We start from the raw sequence: 23,233 nt of genomic DNA on the forward strand, positions 1-23,233 counted from the left end.
TTCCATGCTTTACCCAGCCAAAGATATCACCACTCTGTGTGTGTCTACTCAAGCATATTTGAAAATGTAATGCCATCCAGAATGTCTACCTGCACACTAAACTTTTAGATGCTATAAGCAAAGACACTTTAAGAAAGGTTTGTGATTGGACACTTCACACCAACCCTGTGAAGCTGAGAGAAAGCAACTTGTTCAAGGCCAGCTAGTAAACTTTTGTTTTATTTTATTTTATTTCTACACTGCTATCCTGCTCTTCCTTCACGGAGCTCAGAGCGAAGTACATGTTTATTTTTATCCTCACAACAATCCTTTGAGGTAGGTTAGGCTGAGAGATACATGACTGGCCCAGAGTCACCCAGTAAGGTTCATGGTTGAATGGGGATTAACATAGTAAATAGAGGGGTGGGGAGGTCCCACTTCAATGAAGGCTTTTGCTCCCTGCCCAAAGAGCATTAAATCACCATAGTACTTGTGTTTTGAGCATGATGAAAATATGCCAGTTTGTGGAAACAAGTTTAACTTGTTTTATAGTTCAGTCACTTGGGCTGTGTGTCTGTACACAATCCATTTTGTATTGCAAAATATAACCAGATAATGCTATTCTTATTGAATGTTCACTTACACTTAGTTGATTGATTTTGTATTTACGGTTGGGGCCCCTAACACGTTGCCTCCCTGTCAATGTGCTAGCTTTAGCTCCCTCAGTGAAAGGTGAAGCACACATTGTTTTTTAAAATCCCATTTTGCAGGTGGGAAACTGCACTTTGCCTACCTTTTACTTGCTACTCAGACTCCACAGCCCAGAGGGTTTTGAATCCAAATCCATCTGTGTGCTCAGTGGAATGCACACACTCTTCACACTGGACTACTTAGAGTTTATTCCACTGGTGCATAAGATACATTTCTTTGTGTGACTGTACTACCTCAGAAGGCTTGCAAGGGTTGGGTGCTTTAATCCCTCGCTGCCCAGATGCCAAAATCGTACAGCATGTGTAGAGGTTCAGAAGTTTGCATTTCTGCAGCACGCTTAAGCTTGTTCAGTAGCAGCATTAAAGAGGCAGAGCAAATCAGACTTGTCTTCAATTTTAGATGCTGTTGGAACTGTGATGTTACCATATCTATGATGTGGAGTAACACTAGGAGTAATGGGGAACAGTAATATGTACTGTAAAGGTAAAACGTGCCATCGAGTTGGCGTCAACTTCTGATGACCACAGAGCCCTGTGGTTTTCTTTGGTAGAATACAGGAGGGGTTTACCATTGCCTCCTCCTACCATTGCCTCAGTATCAGATGATGCCTTTCAGCATCTTTCTATATCACTGCTGCCCGATATAGGTGTACCATTCCTGAAATAGTGCATGCATGTTCTTGTCATTTGGAGTTAAGAGAATGAGCTCAAACTAGAGCATGAGGATTAAAATTTTCATTTGCTTCACTTGAAATGCCAGCTAATTGTCCATTACGTTGTTGAAGAGCAACCTGTGTAAGAACAAATGGCCTACATTTTTAAATATTCAGAGCTATGTTACTGATGTTGTATAGTGGTTTACTCCTCTCTCTCTCTCTCTCTCTCTCTCTCTCTCTCTCTCTCTCTCTCTTTTTCATACATACATACATACATACACACACACACAGGTGTGTGTGTGTGTGTGTGTATTTTAAAAATTCACCAGCTTGTTAAAATGTATGTTTTTTTTTCCTTTCTTTCCTAGAATGCTGTGATGAGAGGTCATGAAATTACTCCAGCCTCGTATAGTTCTCAGAGATCATCCATTTTACCTCTATATGAAGTAAATGACATTTTCTCCTTCATCTCTCTTTTGTTGATAGTACTATTTTTGTAACTGACTATTGGTGATTCCAAGCATATAGATATGTAGGATAACTCTACTAGAGATAAAATCTCTTTTGGGTTTCTTCCTGTTTTGAGAGGGAAGGCAAGATAAGACAGGCTAGCATAGAGCAGAGGGATGAGGGTTTTTCCTCTTCTTCTTCTGCATGCTCAGCTCTCTTCCTCTGTTTTGTGAAGGGCAAAGGAGAGGGAGACTGAGAGGGCCATGTAGTTGAGATTCTAGAAAGTCTCCCTTGGAAAGATGGATTAAGCCCATAAGCTGCCTGTTGCTGACCCCCAGTGAAGAGCCTAGACCAGTGATTCTCAAACTTGGGTCCTCAGGTGTTATTGGACTTCAACTCCCATAATCCCCAACCAAAGGCCACTGAGGCTGGGGATTATGGGAGTTGAAGTCCAATAACACCTGAGGACCCAAGTCTGAGAATCCCTGGCCTAGACTATGGCCATGAGAAAAGCTCTGACTATTTTTTAAAAAAATCTGAAGACCCATCTCTTCACCCAAGCTTTTTCAGATTTTTAAATTTGTAAGTTTTAATTTGCTGTTTTTAATTTTTAAAATCTTTTAACCTTTTATATTTGTTTTAATTGTTTTTATGTCATTGTTAACCGCCCAGAGACGAATGTCTGGGTGGTATATAAGAAGAAAGGAAGGAAGAGAGATTGAGAGAGAGAGAGAGAGAGAGAGAGAGAGAGAGAGTAATAAAGTGGTAGCAGAACTTTACTTGGAATGTAAGTTCTTCTCCTTTTTGTTTCTACTTGTCTAGAACACCTTCCAAGATCTTCAAGTAGTGAGAAGGAATCTAAATCTCTTTAGAACACAAATGATGGATTTGGAATTGGCCATGTTGCGCCAGCAGACAACCGTTTACCAGCACATGACAGAAGAAGAGAGGTAAAAGCATTTGTGACAATTTGTGAAAATTTAAACTAGGTGATGTTCTCACTAAAAGTAACTTGCAGTTATATTTGTGCATATGTTGAATTCCCTATGATGCCAGTGAAACCTTCTCTCCCTCCCCACACCAACATTTTCTTTTACTATCAAATGATAGTGTGCTCTCCTCCTCAGTGTACAGCTTTCAACTAACCATGAACATTTTCCTTATCTGATCCCCAAACAAGTCCTTCTCCTCCTCCCCTCTTTTGCACAGCTAGAACTGACCCTTTGCGCTCTGCCACTAAACCCCTTTTTTCCCGATCATCACTCACATAGAGGACTGCAACTTTCTCCATGCTGGCTTTCCATCCTGCCATCTCTCTCCTCTTCACTTGGTTCAGGATTCTTCTGTCAAGATCAGTTTTTCGTCACTTTGCTATGATCCTTTGCTTGGTAAGTTCCTTTCACTTTTCACATTAACTCTACATTCCTTTTCCTTAGGGCCTTCTGCATATCCAACATGGTAAAGCTTATGCTCAGACTTCTTCCCCCGCTGCAAATCCTATGGTTGATTTTTGAAGCCACTTTGTGTAGGGGTGGTCATTTCATGAGGCGAGGTGAGGCAGTGACTCAAAGGAATAACTCAGGTGTTTATAACTGACCCAGGATCATCCCATGACCTTTATGGTTGAGTGGGGTTTTGAACCCAGGTCTCCCCATACCTAGTCCAACACTTTTAACTACTTGCATACAGAAGGTCCCAAGTATCTCAAAGTAGGACTAGAAAAGACCCATTTGAAAGCCTGGACTGTTGCTGCCCATCAGTATAGTGAACCAGATGGACCACTGGTCTCACTTGGTATAAAGGCAATTTATTACTGTGTCTTGGGACCATTCAGGCAATCCAGTTCCACTGAAATCCCATTTATTTTTCATTGCAGAAGTCACTCTAGTCCTACTGAGGTGTTTTGACCATATACAAAGTTGTACTCTTGGAGAGATCCTCCTTGTGATCAGGAACACTACAGCATTCATAAAATCATGGGGAGAATCTTTCCCCAAGATCAACATTTGCCCCTTCAGATAAATTGTGTGCTTGTGGTTGGTGGAGCATGGGATTATGTAATGCATTGGTACGGGATTTACCAGATGGCTTTGTAACTGCGTACATGGTTACCATAATGCTTGAACCATAACCCTTGTACAGGAAAAGTGATTGTTAGGATTATCCAAAACTATATCTATCGCTATACTGATTCCATTCCTTGCATTCTGCCCTTCCTGCTTGCTCCGTCTTGTGTGACGCGTGTTTTTCCTGCTTCTATCATACTGCTCCTCATATTTAGCTTATACTCAACTCTGTCTAGCATGTAACTTGCTGACTTCCTAAACACCCGCTAAGTTCTGGAAGCAGGGGCATCATTAAGGGGTGCCCTTTGAGTTACGGGTCCCCAATGAATTGCTCAGAGCCCTGAATCTCATCGGCTACCTCCATGACTTCTTCCAGAAAGGAAGTGCAGCCGTGGAGACACCTGCATGGAGCATGGGAGAGAGCTCCTTGCCTCGCCCAGCTCTCTGCTGCCTCCACATTTATAGGTGCTGTATTATAATATTAGAGACTTTGAAAACTGCATTTGTAATTAATTCTTGGGGGTTAGTATGTAATTATTCTTGATATAAAGGCATATTATTCTTGGGGATTAGTATGACTTAGTTCAGTTATCAGAAGGTGTGGGGGTGGGACTGTGGGTCTGGACCCCGGATCTCTTAAGTATCTAGCAACACCCCTGTCTTGAAGTCAGGTTCTTGTTCCTAAGAGATTAGTTTCCTCTCTAATTTCAGCTCCTGAAAACAGAGGTTCCAATCAGCCTTGAAAAACAAAATAAAGCCACTTGTACTCTTTCTGTTCCTGGGATGCAGAATAGTCTTCTGGTTCTGATTACTAGTCGATGGGGCTTTTGTTGCTATAGATGTCATGTGTACATACATTGGACTGTCCCTCAGTTGCTTTGGATAATGTGCATATTGTGTATTGTTATTTCTGCACAATTGTAAATGCTGTTCTCTATTGAACTTCCTTCTGATTTAGATATGAAGCTGATCAGCTTCAGACTCTGAGAAAATCTGTCCGTATGGAGCTTCAGGAATTAGAAATGCAGTTAGAGGAACGTCTCCTCACTCTGGAAGAGCAGCTGAGGACTTTGCATGTATCTTCACCTTTCAGGCCACAAACATTCATGGTGGGTTCTGTGTTTTGCCAGTTGACGCAAGTGTTGAGAGATGTGAAAATACTAAGCAGGAAAATCTTAATGGCCCCATCTCTTTCCCACAATACGACGACAGGAACAAGGAACTGAATGTCTGCTACCTCAAGGGAAAGCCCTGTGCAAATTGGTCAGAAAGTTGATGCAACTAGTTTTTAATCAAACAGTAATTTCACAGATGCTTTTCTAAGCAAGACAAGTAAGAGCATTGCCTAGATTAGAGACAGGGACTGGATTATGGGGGAAGAGTGAAATTCATTTTCATAATCTTCCTCCCCCAATTTCAGTTGTTTTCCACCCCCTGGTAGCCTTCTAACAACAGCAACTAAGTAGGCTTGGAACTAAAGGTTAAGTTGGCAGGCATCTGGCCCCCTGCAATTTGAACACTGATTGAGAATACATTTTTCATCCCTACTTTTTGTTATGCTACCACAGAGAGTGGCTGCGTTAAGCATTACATTTTCTTTCATGTGGATCTGTGTCCCACAGGCTAGTATAATTCAATATTAGATATACTTGGCATATTGTAAAGTCTGTTGCATTAGGGCTGGTGCTACTGGCCATCCAACATTGCCCTCTGCAGAGTCAGCATCTTCCTCTTTTGGTGAGGAACGGCCAAGCGTAAAGAGGAAAAACAAGGATCGGGAACAAAAGCCTTTTAGCTCTTCAAATATTTTTCTTCTTTACTGTGGTCATGGAAAAATGCCAGAGTAGAATAAAATGTGTTACTCCACCAGCTGCTTTCTGGCTCTGTGTATTGTCTCTTACTCAGAAGGGTGCTGTGTAGTACAGGCAATTAAAAAGGCTTTGACAGCTTCTAAAAATGTCAGAGCTCTGAATGTTTGCTGCTTTTTGTTTGTTTCAGAGCATGTATGGAAGCAGAAGTACCGATAACTTGTCGTGCCCTTCTCCCCTGAATGTGATGGAGCCGGTAAGCAGCCCTAAATCGCTACGGCAGGAATGTGCAAAGCTGCTATTTGCTAGCTTTGCAGGTGCCTAGACAAGGAGTCCTGTTGCTTTCAATAAGATGGACATTCAAGGTGAGGAGGTTAATTCTTCTCTGGAATTAGTGAATCCTGAATACCAGTTGAGTACCAAGGAGGCCTTTCCATGAGTCAAGGTGAGGCAGTCACCTCAGGCAGCAGATTACAGGGGCACAAGCAAGGTAGCAAATTGCCCTCCAGCACCCTGCTTTAAAAGGGGGGGAGGAAGGGGACAGAATCTGGTGCTCTGCCTTGGGCACACAGAGGTCTCGAGCCACCACTGGGGAGCACTATTGCCTTCATGTCCAGAGAGGTTTCCTAGAAGCATCCCATTGACCACTGCTGGAAATAGGTGCAGGTTGCTGGGCAGAGATGGACCCTTTGTCTGATCCAGGGCTCTTATGATGTCCTTGATATATTTTAGGGAGAAAACTGTGTGGAGCTGAAAGAGTCTGGTAGCCTTTGCTTTAAGCAAGGCAGTGTATATGTCACAATTACATGGGAGTGCAGGAAAAAGTCTAGAGCATGGTATTAGGCCCAGAATTCAACTCCCTGAATTCAGTAGAGTATGAACATTGAGGAAGATGTACATCAGAGGGTTTGGGGCAAGGAACTGATCACCCTGTCATATGCGTTCTGTCCTAGAACCTTCTGCTTCATCAGGCTCTGCCTACACATTTGCCTGTATATACCGGCAATATTGAGCTTTTCCCTGATCCTGTCTTCCCTGATCCTGTCTTCTACTATTGTCAACATAGTTGTGGCTAGATGGGTGAATATATAATACTTATAAAACATAATGATTTTGCTTTTCTCAATATATACATATAAGGAACTCAAAACAGTGCACAATGATTTTTGAAAGCCACAAAAGACAACCCTAAAGCTCCATAAAGAACTCTGTTTCCCCACTCTGCTCTTCAGTTGCGTATGCAGCAGGGCACACCATATAGGGCAAGCGGATCATACCAGAAAAACTTGCTAATGCCTTATATAGCAATAGCAATAGCACTTACATTTATATACCGCTCTATAGCCGAAGCTCTCTAAGCGGTTTACAATGATTTAGCATATTGCCCCCCAACATTCTGGGTACTCATTTTACCGAACTCGGAAGGATGGAAGGCTGAGTCAACCTTGAGCCCCTGGTCAGGATCGAACTTGTAACCTTCTGGTTACAGGGTGGCAGTTTTACCACTGCGCCACCAGGGGCTCTTATGTATGATAAGGCACGACCATTGTTTGTAGCTAGCTTGACTTCCTTCTGGTGTCGCTGGAGGTTGGAAATGGAGGCAACAGTATCTCTGTGGATGCAAGAGGGTGTTCTAAGCCCTGAGCTACTCTGGAGATGCAGCATGCCCCAGTGCAATTAAAATATGGGTCGTAGGCCATGAGTGAGACACATTTTGTGCTCCTGTTAAAATGTAGGCTTGGTTTTTGTCACTTACCACAAGGTAATGGGTAAAATGGTTGACTTTCCCCTCCTCTCTCTGAATCCACAGGTCTCCGAACTCATTCGAGAGCAGTCATTTCTCAAGTCAGAGTTGGGGCTGGGGCTGGGAGAACTTGGAATAGAGACTCGCCCTGCAGAGGGCTCAGAAGCAGCTTTTGAGCATGGAAATTCAGATTCTTCTTCAGTGTGTTCCAGTCAGGCCAGTAGAAAAACAGGGGCTCATTCTTCGGAGATGACAGGGAAGTCCAAGCCCCAAAGCACAAAAATATACCGGGCGTGTGTTGCCTTGATGCCTTCCCCACCAACAAGAGCAGGGATGGGGCAAGCCCCTGATTACACTGAAGAGTGTGAAAAGCTGGAGGCAGAGGTAAAGCCTGAAAAGACTGCACCTGCACCTGCACCTGCAGCTGAGGAAACGCACAGAAGTGTGGAGGACGATGAACTGCAGCAAGTCATCCGAGAGGTGAGAACAGCCTGCCTGTAAATTTTCCCTCAGAAAGATTTTGCCTTTTCATATAAACCTCCTGTTAGCTGAAGCTTTAAATCAAATGAGCTTGCCTGAGACAAAAGGTGCTAATTTAGAGAAGACAAGAGGAAATTAAGCAGTACAAATATACCTCCTAGAAAATGTACAAACTCTGTGAAAAGAGACAGAGAAACCTCAGAGAAAAGGATAGATCTTCTCTGGCAGGAGCAATAGATCTTGCTCTTATCCAGGCTCCATCAAGGCTGCTCATTACAGGGGAATATTTCATATTCTTATAGTAGTCAAACAGCCTCACATAGTTTCATTCCCCATTATGAGCAGCAAGGCAGCACTGGTCAGTCCTTGTTGGAGGCTCGAGAGGAGCAAGATGATCAAGAGCGTTTTTTCAGTAACTCAGCCCTGAAAACAGAGCAAAAGGACTGGACATGGACTGAGAGAGGACTGTGGCAACACGGTTTCATTAAAATATTGAACATCCAGACTAGTTAGTCATGGCTAAGCACCTTTAAAACCAATACGTTGGCTGTGACTAACTTAACTATCTTTCTCTCTTTCATTTTTATTCCATTCCATTTCTGTACTGCCCATCCAGAAATGGCTCAGGGCGGTTCACAATCAAAAATAGAATCATCACCTAAAATAAAACCATTTACAAATATTAACGTAGAACTCATTTTAAAACCACCAGAACCATTTATTTCATCTCAATGGGACGTAGTCATGAGTAACTTGGTCTGAATGTTGCCCGTTGACATCTGAAAATCCCTCTGTTATGGGCATCCCCATTTTTGAGTGTGTGTGTGTGTGTGCGCGCACATGCATATTATGTATTTAAATTTAATCTGAGCAGAACAATGAAGGATCCTTGCAGAAAGTCAGCAGCAGCAGGAGTCTGACACTGCTTACAGCCCCTCTCTTAGCATCTGGTATGGATGCCCAGTGCAGAGTGACAGAAAGATCCACTCCTTCCCCTGACTATGTTGTCCATGCCAGAGCACTTGGAGAGATGAGGACTAGTCTCTTATGCTTGGCATGAGGGACCTCTTCTGTCCTTGGTAATGCTCGGATAACTTGGGGAGGGAGGCCTTTTGCTGTGGCTGGAAGAGGGACAGGTGGGAGACGCACTACTCAAGTTTTTGGTCATGCTTAAAGTATTTGCTTGAATAGACTCTGGCAAGAATACATTGACCAAATCACTTGTTTGGTGTGTATTGCAGGCAGAGTGTGTTTTAATGCCTACAGACACATCATTTAATATGCATCTTTGCGTCTCGTAAAATACCGACAGCACCAGCCTGGCATTGTTTACTTCCAAAACAATGTATTCATTGCAGAGAAATCCATTGGTGTGCATTCTTAATATTTCTTCACAAATGCTAAATGTGGCTTTTTGAATAATTCCCCTCCTCCTCTATGCTTGAATTATCTTGTTTGTAAAAGCAAAAAAAAGTATGCAGTGTTTCAGAGCGTGCCTGAGTAGACAGTACTCAGTACTGTGTTTGAGCTTTTGACCTGTAACTATTTACTGGAATGAAAAAGGGCCCACTATCCCTTCAGATAAATGAGTACACTCCCACAAAAGGGCACTGCAGAAATGTCAAGATACTTAACTCTTTTGGTCTGAGGAACATACAGTCTAGCCAGTATTCCAGTGTATCTTATCTTGGGATACAACAATACAAAAACAAAATTGTAATGACGTTCTTTGCTTGAATAAATTGACCAGATGGTTTATTGAAAACAATAATGCAAACCTATTACATGATTTCAATAATATGGATAATATTTATGAATGGTTTCTGTGTTGCGTTTTCAAGATACTTCCCACCTTTGAGGGGGCAAAAATAAATTGAGACAAAACATAAAAGAATCCAAATTTATATATCTAATGCATAAAAATATATTATTTAGAATTACAATACCTATAACATCCTCGTAATATAATAAAGTGTGTAAGAAAATGTTAATTCAAAAATAAAACCAGTATCACCACAAAGTAACAAGTGGAAATATGTATACTCCACAGTTCTGCCAATAGCTAGTCCATGCCTAGGGCATAATCAGGTATCCTGGTATCAGTCCATTCCATAAACAATCCAACGGTGCCTTCCTGTTGTACATTCTGGAGTTGAAGAAGTCCAAATGGTAAAGTAATTGCTGTCTTTATGAACTGTCAGATGCATTTCAGCCAAAATGCAGCCGTCTTTAGTAGTGTTGCTTCAAAATACAGGCTATGTTGGTACTAAGTTCATTGTGCCCACCTGATCAAATAAACCAGTTCCTTGTAGCAGAAGTAAAATTCTTATTCTCTGTGGAGTAGCTCATCTAAAAAGCTATTCCACAGAGCATAAGAATTTTACTGTATTGTATTATGAGTATGTTATAGGTATTGAAATTCTATGAATTATAAATATATACATATGCAGATGCAGAGAGCCAGCATGGTGTACTGGTTAGAGTGCTGGATTAGGACTGGGGAGACCTGAATTCAAATCCCCATTCAGCCATGAAGCTCACTTGGGTGACTCTGGACCAGCCACTTATCTCTCAGCCTAACCTACCTCACAGGGTTGTTGTAAGGATAAACATAACCATGTAACTCTGGGCTCCTTGGAGGAAGAGCAGGATAGAAATGTATATAAATAAATGATCTATTTTTATACATTAGATATATACATTTGGGTTCTTTTTGTGTTTTTGTCTTGGTATATGTGAACCCAGTCACATGTCTTTTTTTTGGCTTTGCTATTTTTTAAAGAGGCCTTTTAGGAATATAAAGATGTTCAGAAAACAGCAGATCAGCTGGGAGACCAGTGCGGGAGGGGCGCAGTGTGTGTACCTCAGCAAACAGTATTTAACAGTTCCTCTCAACACCTCTCTGGAAAGTGTGCACAAGTTTTCCTCATTACAGCAACCAGGAGCTTGGATGCAGAGGGTTTGCAACATCCTGCCAAGGTCATGCAGGAAGTCTGGCTGTAGTAAAGCCAGAAATAGAACACAAGTTGACTGTTCCTTGACTTGTCCCTTCCCACAGCGATGAGTCCTTCCTCGTGTTTGCTCATCCATTAGCTGCCTTCTGAAATACATGGATGAAGCCTTCCCAAATCAGCACAATAAGAGCCCCTGGTGGCGCAGTGGTAAAACTGCCGCCCTGTAACCAGAAGGTTACAAGTTCGATCCTGACCAGGGGCTCAAGGTTGACTCAGCCTTCCATCCTTCCTAGGTCGGTAAAATGAGTACCCAGAATGTTGGGGGCAATATGCTAAATCATTGTAAACCGCTTAGAGAGCTCCGGCTATAGAGCGGTATATAAATGTAAGTGCTATTGCTATTGCTATTGCTATTTATTTCCATCCAGTATATTGGCAGCTTTGTAAGGCCTCCAAACTTGCTTGGGTGGGCAGCAGTGGGCCCTGAATGAGCATCCAAATGCAGGACCATGACGACGCCATGTGTGGCACATTCTGGCTCTTCTTGCAACAGGAGGGAGAAGCCGAGCTATGTGTGTAGATGGTACCCTTGGGGGACACTAAGCCAGCAGCCTGAGTGACTGAGAGGAACCAGGACCAGTGGCTTCCAGGCCTGGCTGTATATGTAGCTCTCTGCCTCCCTTCTGACTTAAGGGTAATTGGTCCTTTAAGGCACACCATTGGTTTTCTATCTTAAAGAATCATTTTCTGAGCCTGAATTATTTTTTTAGAGTATATTGGGGGTGGAGGGTTATAACCAAGACTATAACAGACAAGACTGCTTAACATATGAAACCCTGTGACAGTGTGTGTATCACATACTTGACATGGAGCAAATTCAGAAGTATGTGTTCTGGAGAGAAAATGATATTTTACTGTGCACTGGTAAAGTAAAACTCTAAAATTCACATAGCCACACGCAAGGCTTCTTGCCCTGCACATTATATGAGTGCTGTGGGTATACTGTGCAGTTGAGGCTCAGGATTAAGCTAGGGAAGGAGAAAGCATGGGCACTCAATTATTTTAATGACACCTTACTCTATTTTGATGATTTGGCTTTTCTTGTCTTTTCTACCCACCCAGAGCCTTCAGGGTGGTGCGGACTATGCATCTATCTCCATAAATATCTGGGAAGTGCTGCTCTGTCTATCAAAACTGAAATGTGCTCTTGTTTTAGATAAAAGAATCTATAGTTGGTGAAATCAGACGGGAAATTGTAAGTGGACTGTTAGCAGCTGTCTCTGCCCCAAGCAGATCGGCTAATGCTAAGCAAGAAACGCAGCCATGAATTTCTACTACAGGTAACTTCTCCAGTGTTGTTGTGTCCATTACTTATACTCTGTATTATCTGAAGAAAAGGTCCTTCCATAATTAATGTGTTTTTTAAATGTTGATAATTTTTAAGATGTCTTTGCTCTCTCACTTTGAAAAATCTTTTGCGACCACAAACACTGAGTAATTGGGGCAATGTAAATCTGGGGGTTGGGTTCTCAGAGCTCATTAAAATGTATAGAAAATGGGTTAAATGGCCCTAAAATGTGGGGAGAAATGGCCTACTGCACTCCGCAGATCCCCAGCAGTCTAACAATGAAAGAATTAAAAATCAGCCAGCAATCATGGTTTTGGGGGGCATATTTTTAAAAATGAGGCATAAAATGACTCCTGATCTCTCCCAAAGATAAAATGGTGGCCACCCCCGACATGCAGCCACCCCCAACCCATGAATACATGGGTGTTACCCTTTTTTCACTGCCTGCCCCACCACATATACCGAGCTTAGGTGTCTATTACCCAGACGTGGATGTGTGAAACTGCAGATTCTGGACCCATGATTAACAAGGTTCTCCTGTAATTTCTCATCGGCGACTCATTGGAGTCGGCCTATAGGAAGGAGGTGGAGAGGCTGACAGAGTGGTGTAGGGAGAATAACTTATTCCTCAATTTAAAGAAAACAAAGGCGATCATTGTGGATTTCAGGAAATGCAAATTGGATTTCCAGCCACTCATTATTTAAGGGATTTGTGTGGAACGGGTTTCGGTGTTTAGATTTCTGGGAATAGAGCTGAGAGATGACCTGACAATGGGGAGCAAACACCAAAGATCTGGTGAAGAGAGCACAGCAGAGATTATACTTCTTGAGAGTTCTCCGGAGGACTAATCTCTCAAGTAATCTATTGTTGGTGTTTTATCGCTGTGCTATAGAGAGTGTGTTGACTTATGGGATCTGTGTGTGGTTTGGGAGTTGTACAGCCAGAGAAAGAACACTGCTGTCCAAGGTTGTTAAGACTGCGGAGAAAATAATTGGGTGTACTCTTCCTACCTTAGATCAAATCTATGCCATTAGGTGTTATAATAAAGCTGTAGAGATAGCGCAGGATCCCACGCACCCTGGAAATGATCTCTTTCAGCTTCTGCCTTTGAGAAGGAGGTATAGGGTCTTAAAGACCAGGACCAGCCGCTTGAGAAGTAGCTTCTACCCAAAAGCGGTCTCAGCTTTGAACGCAGCAAAACACAGCTTCTGAGGGGTTTTTTGTATTTAGTTTTTAGAGTTTTTTAGTGGGTTTTTAGTGGGTTGGTGGGAGGGGGGCGTATGGGTATGTTTAGATTATTCTTGTTAGGTCCTGTAGTAGTGGTTGTAGATTCTTTTCAATCTCGTTGTTCTGCACAGGACAATGACAATAAAGATCTATCTATCTATCTACGATAGTCATGGTCTAGGCCAGGGATTCTCAAGGTTGGGTCCCCAGATGTTACTGGACTTCAACTCCCATAATCCCCAACCAAAGGTCACAGGGGCTTGGGATTATGGGAGTTGAAGTCCAATAACATCTGGGGACCCAACCTTGAGAATCCCTGGTCTAGGCAGGCCAGGAGATTGACTCTGGCAGAGCAGGCTGGTGTTTCAGACAGCTTTTGACCAGCTGCTACTTAACTAGGGCTGTGGGGAAGCTGATATCAAGCCAAATAAGGTGCAACTAGTTGTTTCCCAGGTGCATCAGAAGAGAGCTGGATCCTGACTCTGCCACCGTCCTATGATGGTTGCTTTGAAAGCCTTTCCTTGCATTATAGGAGGGGTGGGATCCTGTGAGAAGAATTTACACGCTGTAGTGTGATCCTGCATATCCCAGATACTTTCTGTTTGTATACTGGGAGCATTATAGAATTGAGCCATTGTGGACCAGCCTCCTTCACTTAAAATTTTTCATACATTTTTGATGGTTGAGCGTAGCACCTGAAGAGGCTCTAAAAGATTCTGGCTTGTTCTGAAAGCAGAGAGGGGCCATCATTCATTAAAAGCATATGAGTTGCATGCCAAAGTTCAAAGATGTTCCATCCCTGGCATCTCCATGTAGGTCTGAAGAGCCACTGCCAGACAGAGTAAATATACTCACCTTGATGGACTAATGGTCTGACTTGTGTAAGCCATGTTTTTATCTTATCTAGCATGGCTCTGTTGGGCTGTTTTCTCCATGACCTCATGGCAGAAAGGAAAGGGAGAAGTCTGTCAACAGCAATGGCACAGCAATGAGCCTGTGCTTGCTTGTGTGTGCACTGTAGCCTAGCATGAGAGGCAAAGAATTCTAGCACCTTGCAGAGGATCCTGGGACATGTTCTAAGATGTCCACTCTGCTTCATGGGGTGCCAGCCAGGCCTGGCATTTACTATCCCCCCCCCATGAAAACTGAGAGTGAATCCTAGAAGACACCCAAAACTCTCTCAGATGCTGCACATTACATAAGAAGATTGGTTTTCCCTTCCAGGGAGGCTTGTCCGTGTTTTATCTTGCCACTGGGGAATTCACTGATAAGCTTGCTAGGAATGCCAGGGTTCCCCATAGCACAATTTTGAAAATCATTGCCATGGTGCATAATGGAAGCCTCTTATTATTACATAACTCCTTAGTGCTACTTCTGAAAGCGGAGTCCAGCAACTCTGCTTAGCAGCTGTTGGCCTGGAGTCTTCCCCAGTCTATGGGCAGGTCCCAATCCATTATTTTTGGAGTGCCAACATATATACATTGCTGCTTAAATAACTGAAGCACAATTTACTTCTGAATTCAAATGATTATAATGTCAGATCCTTTTCCTTTCTTTCTCTCTCTCTCTTTCTCAAGGTTGGCACATGGTCCAGGGATACTGTGGAGTCCTCCTTTGGAACGTGTAGATGGAAGTGTTGGGCTGTTGGTACAGAGGACAGAAGTGAAGGCTACTGTATACAATCCTTTGTTGTATGCTGCATAACTTCCCACTTTGGGTCCCTTTGTTATTATCGAGACACTCTTCATTTTACTACTGCCCATGACTTATCAAGAGAATGATGGCTATCTTGCAAGCCTTAATATTTATTTGTATGTTCCTACTGTTGGTTTGTGCCGAGTTTTTATTTCTCTGTAGAAGTATTCCTCATAAGACTTGAAGATTTCTGGACCTATCCTAATTTTAAATCGTCTAGGAATGCCAGTCTATTTTATTTTATTTTTTAAACCTACTGACCTCTGTGAGGTACTGAACTGTGCAATAACTGATCCACTCTAAGAGCTTGAAACAAGCAATAACAATTTCCACTGCTGTTACTTAGCGCCACTTCAAAATAACAGAATATCCTGTTGTAAAAACTTGCTGTTAAATCTTGGAAGAAGCTGTGGTTTGCAGTATGTTTAGAGAATTACATGAACTTACCTAAAACTACTACAGATGCTTACACTGAAAGCCTTATCTTTGTGCAGTAGGTGCCTTTCCTTAACAATGGCTTGCTTCTTTAATAGTTCCTTTTTCCTTGTATATGCCTTGTATTTAAAAAAATGCCTTAATATATATATGTAATAACGACTACTTCACAGTTATATCAGGAGATGGCCTCTTTCTCCTTTTGTTAAAACAAGTCTATAAAACACTAGTTTTTGAAAAAAGTGGTGTATAACTTGAGGTGGATTGATCACTTTTTTTTATTATAGAGAAATTGAAAGGGAATCCAGTTTCCCCTGTTCTCTGAAATCTTAACTGTAGCCCAGGAAAAATGGCATTGATCACAGCTGATGAGACAGCTGGAGTTCTTAATGTGTGGGGCTTTTTTGTCTAGGGGATGCTGGATTGTTGGTTGAAGTTTAATGATGGCTGAATGCCACTGGGATTCCTTTTTTCTTTTTTCTTTCAGCTAATACAAATTTTAAGATTGTGTTGAAGGCATAATCAATTACTAGTAAAACTACAATATTGTATGGGGGAAGTCTCTGTCAAAGCTTTTATAAGTGTGTTTGGAATAAACGCAAGGGCTGATTTCTTTTAAAAAAGGGCTGGTATGCCAATAAAATATTTATTTTGCCTACAAGTCAACTGTTTGAGTTCTTTATTTTTTCTGGCTTTGTCTTATTAGACAAAAGACTTGAGGGGAGGAATCAAGCAAATTGGGCATTTGTGAGGAGTACCAAACTCACAAGTGAGGCCTGCCTGGACTACACGTATGGCAAACTCCTGAGGTGTAGAAAGGACTGTACCATTTAAAGAAGCAGGTAGAGAATGCTATTTTTGAATGGTCCCCATATGTTTTGTTGTTGTTGTTTTGTTTTTTTAAAAAAAACAATTCCCTGCAAGTAGAAATTAGCACATCAGGAACAAAAACATTAGCTCATTTTCTTCTTTGCTATGCTAGTTTTCTGCTTGAGAGGGGAGGAGGAGTGCACAGGCTCGGCACCAGAGAGCTTTGGAAGCTTACCTGGCTGGAAATGGTAGTAGTAGTACCTCAGAATGCTTTTCAGTGGCTGCACTGTTGGCCACCATTGTTATTTTCATGAGGACCTCAACAACAACAAATATTTACATACCGCTTTTCAACAAAAGTTTCCAAAGCGGTTTACATAGAGAAATAATAATTAAATAAAATGGCTCCCTGTCCCCAGAGGGCTCACAGTCTAAAAAGAGACATAAGACAGACACCAGCAACAGTCACCGGAGGTACTGTACTGGGGGTGTATAAGGCCAGTTATTCTCCCCCTGCTCAATAAAGAGAATCACCATGTTGCCTCTTTGCCCAGTTATCGGGCCGACCTGCTATCTGGAGCCCAAGACAGACCTCGGGGATTTGTCGTGGGCTCTTGGATGTCCCTTTGCCTTTGGCCAGTGTCCCCCTTGGCCCACACCAGCTCTGTACACTGTTTTTTCACTCTGCAACTTCCACTACCCTTTGGCCAAGATGTATATTAAAAAATTCAGAGCGTATGCAGTCCAAAATAAAGTCATGAAGATAATTGATTATCATTATGGGTTTATTTTGTTTAAAAACAAACAAACCCTGAGTATCAAGCGAACTTCGTACTCAACAGTACTATTACTCTACTTCATGTGAGCTATTTGTTCTCCATTTTGTAAAGCCAACCTCAGTATTTGAAAGGCCTGTCCTGTGACTTTTACCAGCTGAAACCTGAACAATAAATAAACTGACTTACTGTATACAGCACACATGGTTGCAGCAGCTCACCCACCCTATAAAACTGTGACATATCAGCAAACCTAAAGCATAACAATCCAAATCCTCAGCAACTCTTTCCAAGGGCAGTCCCTTGAGGCTTATGAAGTGTCGCTCTTGAGGGCCCCCAACCTTGGGTCAGAGTTGCTTGAAATTTGAAGGGGGTAGTTTTAAATCCCCCATTCATGAGAAAAACAGCAATTTGTACCAGTTTGGATCCCACAGTGCAAAATCTAAACCAATAGCACCACTACCATCACAGGGCTTATATCTTCCTTACCTAGATTTTTTCATTTATTTCAGAAAACCAGCAAGACAATCGCCCTGCTCACACATCATGTTCAACACTTGTCCAATGAGTGTACACAAGTATAGATCCATACACAGGTACAGTCATTAACACATTATGTTGAACACAGGTACAGCAGTGCACTTACTATCTGCACCATGCAGTTGAGGGCCTGCACCCAGGTGCATTTTAAAATGACCATAGCTACAGTTATTCACACAAAAAAGAGTGTGTGTGTGTGCACGCACAGGCATTTCTACACTTGTACAACATAATATCTGGGTAGGGTTAATGCATTTACACTGTTTGGCATGGCTTATTCTATATTGTCATTGCCACTACAGACGACAGAGGAGATGACAGTTCTCAGCTGGTGTAGGAGGTCACCCAACGTGGGCTACGTCCCCCCACATGCTCCAGGAGGCAGGAAGTAGAATTAATTGAAGATCCTTTAACCCAACCCCTGTGGGCAGATCCTCTGTTTATTTCCTGCCTCTGCTCCAGAGAGTCGCACTCACTACAGCTCGCTCTTCTAGTCTGGTTTCACTTTCTTCATCTTTCTGATCCTCTGCTCCAGTCTCCTTCCTTGTGTTTCCACCTCTTTATCCTCTGCTTTGCCCCTGCTGCCGTTTCCCTCCAGTCCTTTTTAAACCACCACCACCCCCGCAAAACCGCACCTCTGCTTCGTTATCCTGTTCCGTCTCCATCTTTACTCTATTGCTTCTACCTCTCCTCGGTGGCCCTGCCCCTCTCCCATTGCTCTCCATTTCTATCCCTCTTGGCCAATGTCCAAGAAGAAAAGCCTTGGCATTTTGGCGTTTAGGGAGTGACATGCCCATGAACAGCTCTTCCCACTGAAACTACGGGAGAGCCAAAAATGCTCTGCGCCAATGGCAGCAGAAGGAGGGAGCCCTGATGGCGCCAATGGGCCACAGTGAATCACCTCAGCCCCTGAAAGTCAGCCCAGAGAGCAGCGTGGGGATCCCGGGTGCGAACATCACCACTAGACCTCCCCGGCACTGGGGCAAAAGCAAAAGAAGCACCGGCTCCTTGATCAGGGGTGCTTGCCAGCCTCCCCAGTTGCTGCTAAGAAATTGCCAGACCAGGCTGACGAGAGGGTGCTGGCAGAGGCATTCTCTCCTCCTCCACCCCTTTTCTCTCCAGCCTCGCAACACGCTCTGGTGGAACCTTTGTCCCCAGCGGGTAGGCTGTTGATTCTGGCGCAGCAAGCTGGCTGGGTCCCTCATCATCAAACAGACTCAGAGGGCAGGGAGCTACAGGAAATGGGGATATAACCCCAATGTTTCACTCGTGGGGGACAACGTGGAGGCAACGCAGGAGCAGCAACATCAACAAACAGTGGCAGAGAGTGTTGGGAGTACACCACAGCAAAAAGTGGTGAGACATGACCTTTCTGGGGGGGTGGGGACAAGGAGTCAGCTGTAACTCAAGTTCCTCAAAAGCATAGTACCCCTCCACAGGGTGACTTTGTCATGGGCGGTCTGGGGGGGTGGGGCCTGCCTGATTCTGCGGTCTGGAAGGGCTGGAGACAGGAGGCTGTACAATAATCCCTGGCTGCTGCCTTAAAGGCAGAGGATGCATCTCAATCTCTCAAGAAAACTGGGAATGCCTCCTCTTCCTCAGGTGCACAAGCTGCCTGCCCCTCTTGTCACAAGAAGCATAAAAGGACAGGAGTCATGTGCAGCCCTCAAAGAGTAGAGAGGTCAGATCCTTTGAATATTCGGGAGAGGACTCCCCGGATCGGTATAACCCTCGTGGGGACAGCGACTGTTCAAAACAGGGTGACCCGGACCCAGAGTTGTCATCAGGGGAAGGGGAGCTACCAGATGATCCTAAAACTAATACGTATAACCAGAGGCTCTCCTTGATGGACTTCCAGCCTCTTATCAATCAATCTATAGTTGCTCTGGGTCCAAAATGTGTTCCAGCTGATACAGTGTACCGCAGCATCTAAGAGATCTTTGGTTCTGCCTAAACTCAAGGCTCCACAGACTAAATCAGTGGTGCTGGAGGGATTCACTAACACAATTAAGGAGGAGTGGTCCTCTATATCCACATATAAACGGGGCTCTGCGCTGGCTAATAGGCTATATAATTTTGAGGACAAGACTTTAGATTTGCTTAAAGTACCCCTTACAGACTCCCCGTTTGGGGCACTCCTCAGTGGAGTGGTGGTCCCAAGGGATGGGGACTCTACACAAAGACCCAGCAGACAAAGCCCACACAGCCATTCAGGACCTTCTCACAAGCCCACACAGCCATTCAGGACCTTAAAACCCCAGAAGGAACCTTTGAGATCATTTAGACCACATTGGAGCAGGCCCAGAGGCCAGGGCAGACAGGGGTTCAATTCCCAGAACCAACAGTCTTTTGGTACCAAGGCTAGGGGCCCTAAGCAGCAGTTCTGACAGTCAAAGCAACAAGGTGTGGGGGTAGCCTGTTGGACTTCTGGTCCATCTGGAAGGAATCCATTTCAGACAGATGGTTTTTTTCCATTGTACACCAGGGGTACAGGATAGAACTTACCAGTCAACCAAGGGACAGGTTTTTGCTCACACCACTGTTAAAAAACCTAAGAAAACACAATGGGCTGTTGCTAGCTATCCGACAATTAGTGGACATAGGAGCTATAGAGAAGGTCCCCCATCTCCAAAAGGGCAGGGGAGTCTACTCAATAATTTTCACAGTACCAAAGAAAGACATATCGGCAAGGACCGTTTTAAATCTGAAGCCGATCAACAAGTATGAAGTCAGGAAAAAGTTCAGGATGGAGACCCTTCGGTCTATCACAGAAGTGCTGCAGGCAGGGGATTATCTGGCATCAATAGACCTTCAGGATGTCTACCTCCATGTACCCATTCACAGCCATCCACTACTTCACTTCTGTTATATAGGAAAACACTATCAGTACCAAGCATTGCCATTTGGCCTCTCTTCAGCACCCCGGGTCTTCACAAAAGTCCTGGAACCCCCAAGTAGCTCACTTAAGGCTGCAGGGGGTTCATCTTTATTGTTACCTGGACAACTTGCTCATCAGGGCAAACATGGAGGGAGAGGTTCGAGCCGGCACCACAAAAGACTATGTTGACCTCAGATGCCAGCCTGCTAGCTTGGGGGGCCCACTGCCAGAATTGGACTGCACAGGGTCGTTGGGTGGAGGTGGAACTCCGTCACAGCATCAACTGGCTGGAGCTCTGGGCAGTGTACTTGGCCCTGAGGTGCCTTCACCTGCTCATACAGGGCAAGAACGTCCTTGTGCACACGGACAATACATCCACAAAGGCACACATAAGTCAACAAGGGGGTCCAGGTCACCTCATCTAGAGGCAGTGGAGTTGTTGAAGTGGGCAGAGATTCATCTGCAATCAATTTTAGCCCATCACGTGAGTGGGGTATCCAATGTACAGGTGGACTGGCTGAGCCGCCAAGAGATTCATCCAGCTGAGTGGAGTCTGCACCCACAAGTTTTTGAGTGGCTGATGAAGCACGTGGGGAAGCGGCTGATGAAGCTCTGATAGATCTATTCGCCTCCTCACAGAACACCAAGCTACCTAGATTCTTCTCACAGTTCCCTACACACGGGGCAGAAGCGACAGATGCTCTATCGACTCCGTGGCCATCGTTTCCACCCACACCGCTGCTTTCTCACTGTCTACGGAAACTCTGAATGTGTCGGGCATTGATGATACTAGTAGCACCATTCTGTCCCAGGAGACCGTGGTTCTCGGAGATCGTGGCATTGGCAGAAGGAGATCCGATTCGGCTGCCAAGTTGGGCAGATCTGCTTTCACAAGACCCGGTCTTCCATCCAGATCCAGCCTGGTTGCAGTTGACTGCGTGGAGGCTGAGAGGTTCCTCCTGAGAAAGGAGTGTCTGTCTTCGGAGGTCATAGATACCATTTTAGCTTCTAGGAAGGCATCGGTGAATCGGATTTGCCAATCTACCTGGTGTAATTTCTTACGCTGGGCAGCTAGACATTCTCTGCAGCCAGATCAGTGCAAGCTGTGCCACCTGCTTGATTTTCTGCAGGAAGGCCTCTCTCTGGGATTGAAAGCTAACACTCTTAAATGTAAGGTGGCTTGCCTAGTGCAAATGTTGTTTCCACAATGCGGAGATGGCAAAACTTACAACATTGATGAGAGACCAAAACTTAGAATGTTTCAAAGAAGATAGGAAACCATTTTTGTTGTATTTAAAGAACTATTTTCCTACCATGGACTTTACAGCAGGGTTTGAAATTTAGTAAAAATTGCAGGTTGGGTAGACAACTGTGTTTGTAAGGGTTTAAATTTATGTTTTTGAATTATTATTATAGCAAGGATAAATTTTATAGCTGATGATTCACGAAGAGATGTGTGCGGGAAGTCCACTTTTGTTTATTTGTTAATGATTATATTACCATTGTTAAAATCAATAAAAATTGAATTTGGGGGAAAAAGAAAAAAAGAAAAACAAATGTTGTTTCCACAAAGACAGTCTTATCAAGCTAAACACCCGCTACTGCGAAAATTCCTGAGGGGGGCCACTCAGCTCTCACCGCCACTGTGTTATCGGCTTCCATCTTGAGATATGCATGTTGTTCTTCAGGGATTGCATTTTCCACCATTCGAGCCCCTACGATCTGTTTTGCTCAAGCTGCTGACCTGGAAGGTGGCTTTTCTAGTAGCAATAACATTGGCCAGAAGGGTGTCCGAGTTGCAGGCTCTTTCCGTGAGAGATAAACTTGTATTTTCTCCAAAGATTCAGTGAGCTTCATCCCAGATCCTTCCTTCATGCCCAAAGCCATTTTGCCATTCCATCAGTCAGCTGACATTTACTTACCTTCTTTTTGCCCTGAACTGTGCAGGCTTGCTGAAAAGCAGTTACACAGATTGGATGTGTGGAGGATGCTTAGGATTTACTTGGACAGGACAGAGAGTTTTCACAAGTCCGATGCATTGTCCGTCATGTTTTGATCGTCCAAGATGGGGATGAAGACATCAGCGGCCATGATAGCTGGTTGGGTTTGGGCTAGTATCTCTTTGGCATATTACTCCCAGCACCTTCCGGTTCCAGGACATGTCACTGCCCACTCCACAAGGTCTGCAGCCAATTCTGTGGCATTATCAACTCTGGCTTCATTGGAGGGGATCTGTAAGGCAGCCACTTGGAAGTATACTTTTATGTTTTCCAAACACTACAAACTGGATGAACATGCTTCATCTAGGGTGGCATTCAGCCAGAGGGTTCTGAAATGGGTCCTTCCTGGTCAATAGATCCAGCCTGGGCTTAGTTCCCACCCATGGTTGTGTGTTGTGGTATGTTCCATGTTGGGTGACCTCCTACACCAGCTGAGAAAGGAACATTGGTACTCACCGTGAAGGTTTCTTCTTGCTGGTGTAGAAGAGGCTACCCAAGGCCCACCCGGGGTTGTTTCTTAGGCTGGATCTGTTGCCCTAGGGAGGGGGCAAGTGTTCTCCTTCATTTCTCTGCTTTTTCTCTCGATATACATTTTGTCTGGATAAATGCTATATTGGGCCAGGGCAGCCTTTGTTCTTGGCATTTTGTGTTAAGATCTTCTGGATTTAGAGTTGTT

General features: G+C 43.8%; 2 protein-coding genes and 1 long non-coding RNA gene across 14 annotated transcripts in view; 2 read left to right on the plus strand and 1 right to left on the minus strand.

The window, feature by feature from the left end:
- Positions 1 to 16,214, plus strand: part of ITPRID2 (ITPR interacting domain containing 2) — a 181,246-nt gene extending 165,032 nt beyond the window's left edge. For 8 of the 9 annotated variants that reach the window (XM_053269863.1, XM_053269856.1, XM_053269834.1 and 5 more), the window contains 7 exons: positions 1,714 to 1,791; positions 2,618 to 2,745; positions 4,820 to 4,970; positions 5,860 to 5,925; positions 7,480 to 7,893; positions 12,064 to 12,187; positions 15,001 to 16,214. In XM_053269863.1, coding sequence (XP_053125838.1) covers positions 1,714 to 1,791; positions 2,618 to 2,745; positions 4,820 to 4,970; positions 5,860 to 5,925; positions 7,480 to 7,893; positions 12,064 to 12,174 — 948 coding nt within the window. In that variant the 3' untranslated portion in view covers positions 12,175 to 12,187; positions 15,001 to 16,214. Of the gene's footprint in view, positions 1 to 1,713; positions 1,792 to 2,617; positions 2,746 to 3,066; positions 3,184 to 4,819; positions 4,971 to 5,859; positions 5,926 to 7,479; positions 7,894 to 12,063; positions 12,188 to 15,000 lie in introns of those variants that run through there. The other variant, XM_053269879.1, reaches the window with a different exon arrangement.
- Positions 1 to 23,233, minus strand: part of LOC128333907 (uncharacterized) — a 53,942-nt gene that overhangs the window by 2,669 nt on the left and 28,040 nt on the right. The window lies entirely within an intron of this gene.
- Positions 16,284 to 23,233, plus strand: part of PPP1R1C (protein phosphatase 1 regulatory inhibitor subunit 1C) — a 75,658-nt gene continuing 68,708 nt past the window's right edge. The window contains exon 1 of one of the 4 annotated variants that reach the window (XM_053269939.1): positions 16,284 to 16,395. The gene's annotated coding sequence lies outside the window, so the exon portion shown is untranslated. The remainder of the gene's footprint in view (positions 16,396 to 23,233) is intronic. The other 3 variants (XM_053269911.1, XM_053269931.1, XM_053269958.1) reach the window with 3 other exon arrangements.

This window comes from Hemicordylus capensis, chromosome 1, assembly GCF_027244095.1.
Source record: "Hemicordylus capensis ecotype Gifberg chromosome 1, rHemCap1.1.pri, whole genome shotgun sequence".
NCBI classification, from domain to species: domain Eukaryota; kingdom Metazoa; phylum Chordata; class Lepidosauria; order Squamata; family Cordylidae; genus Hemicordylus; species Hemicordylus capensis.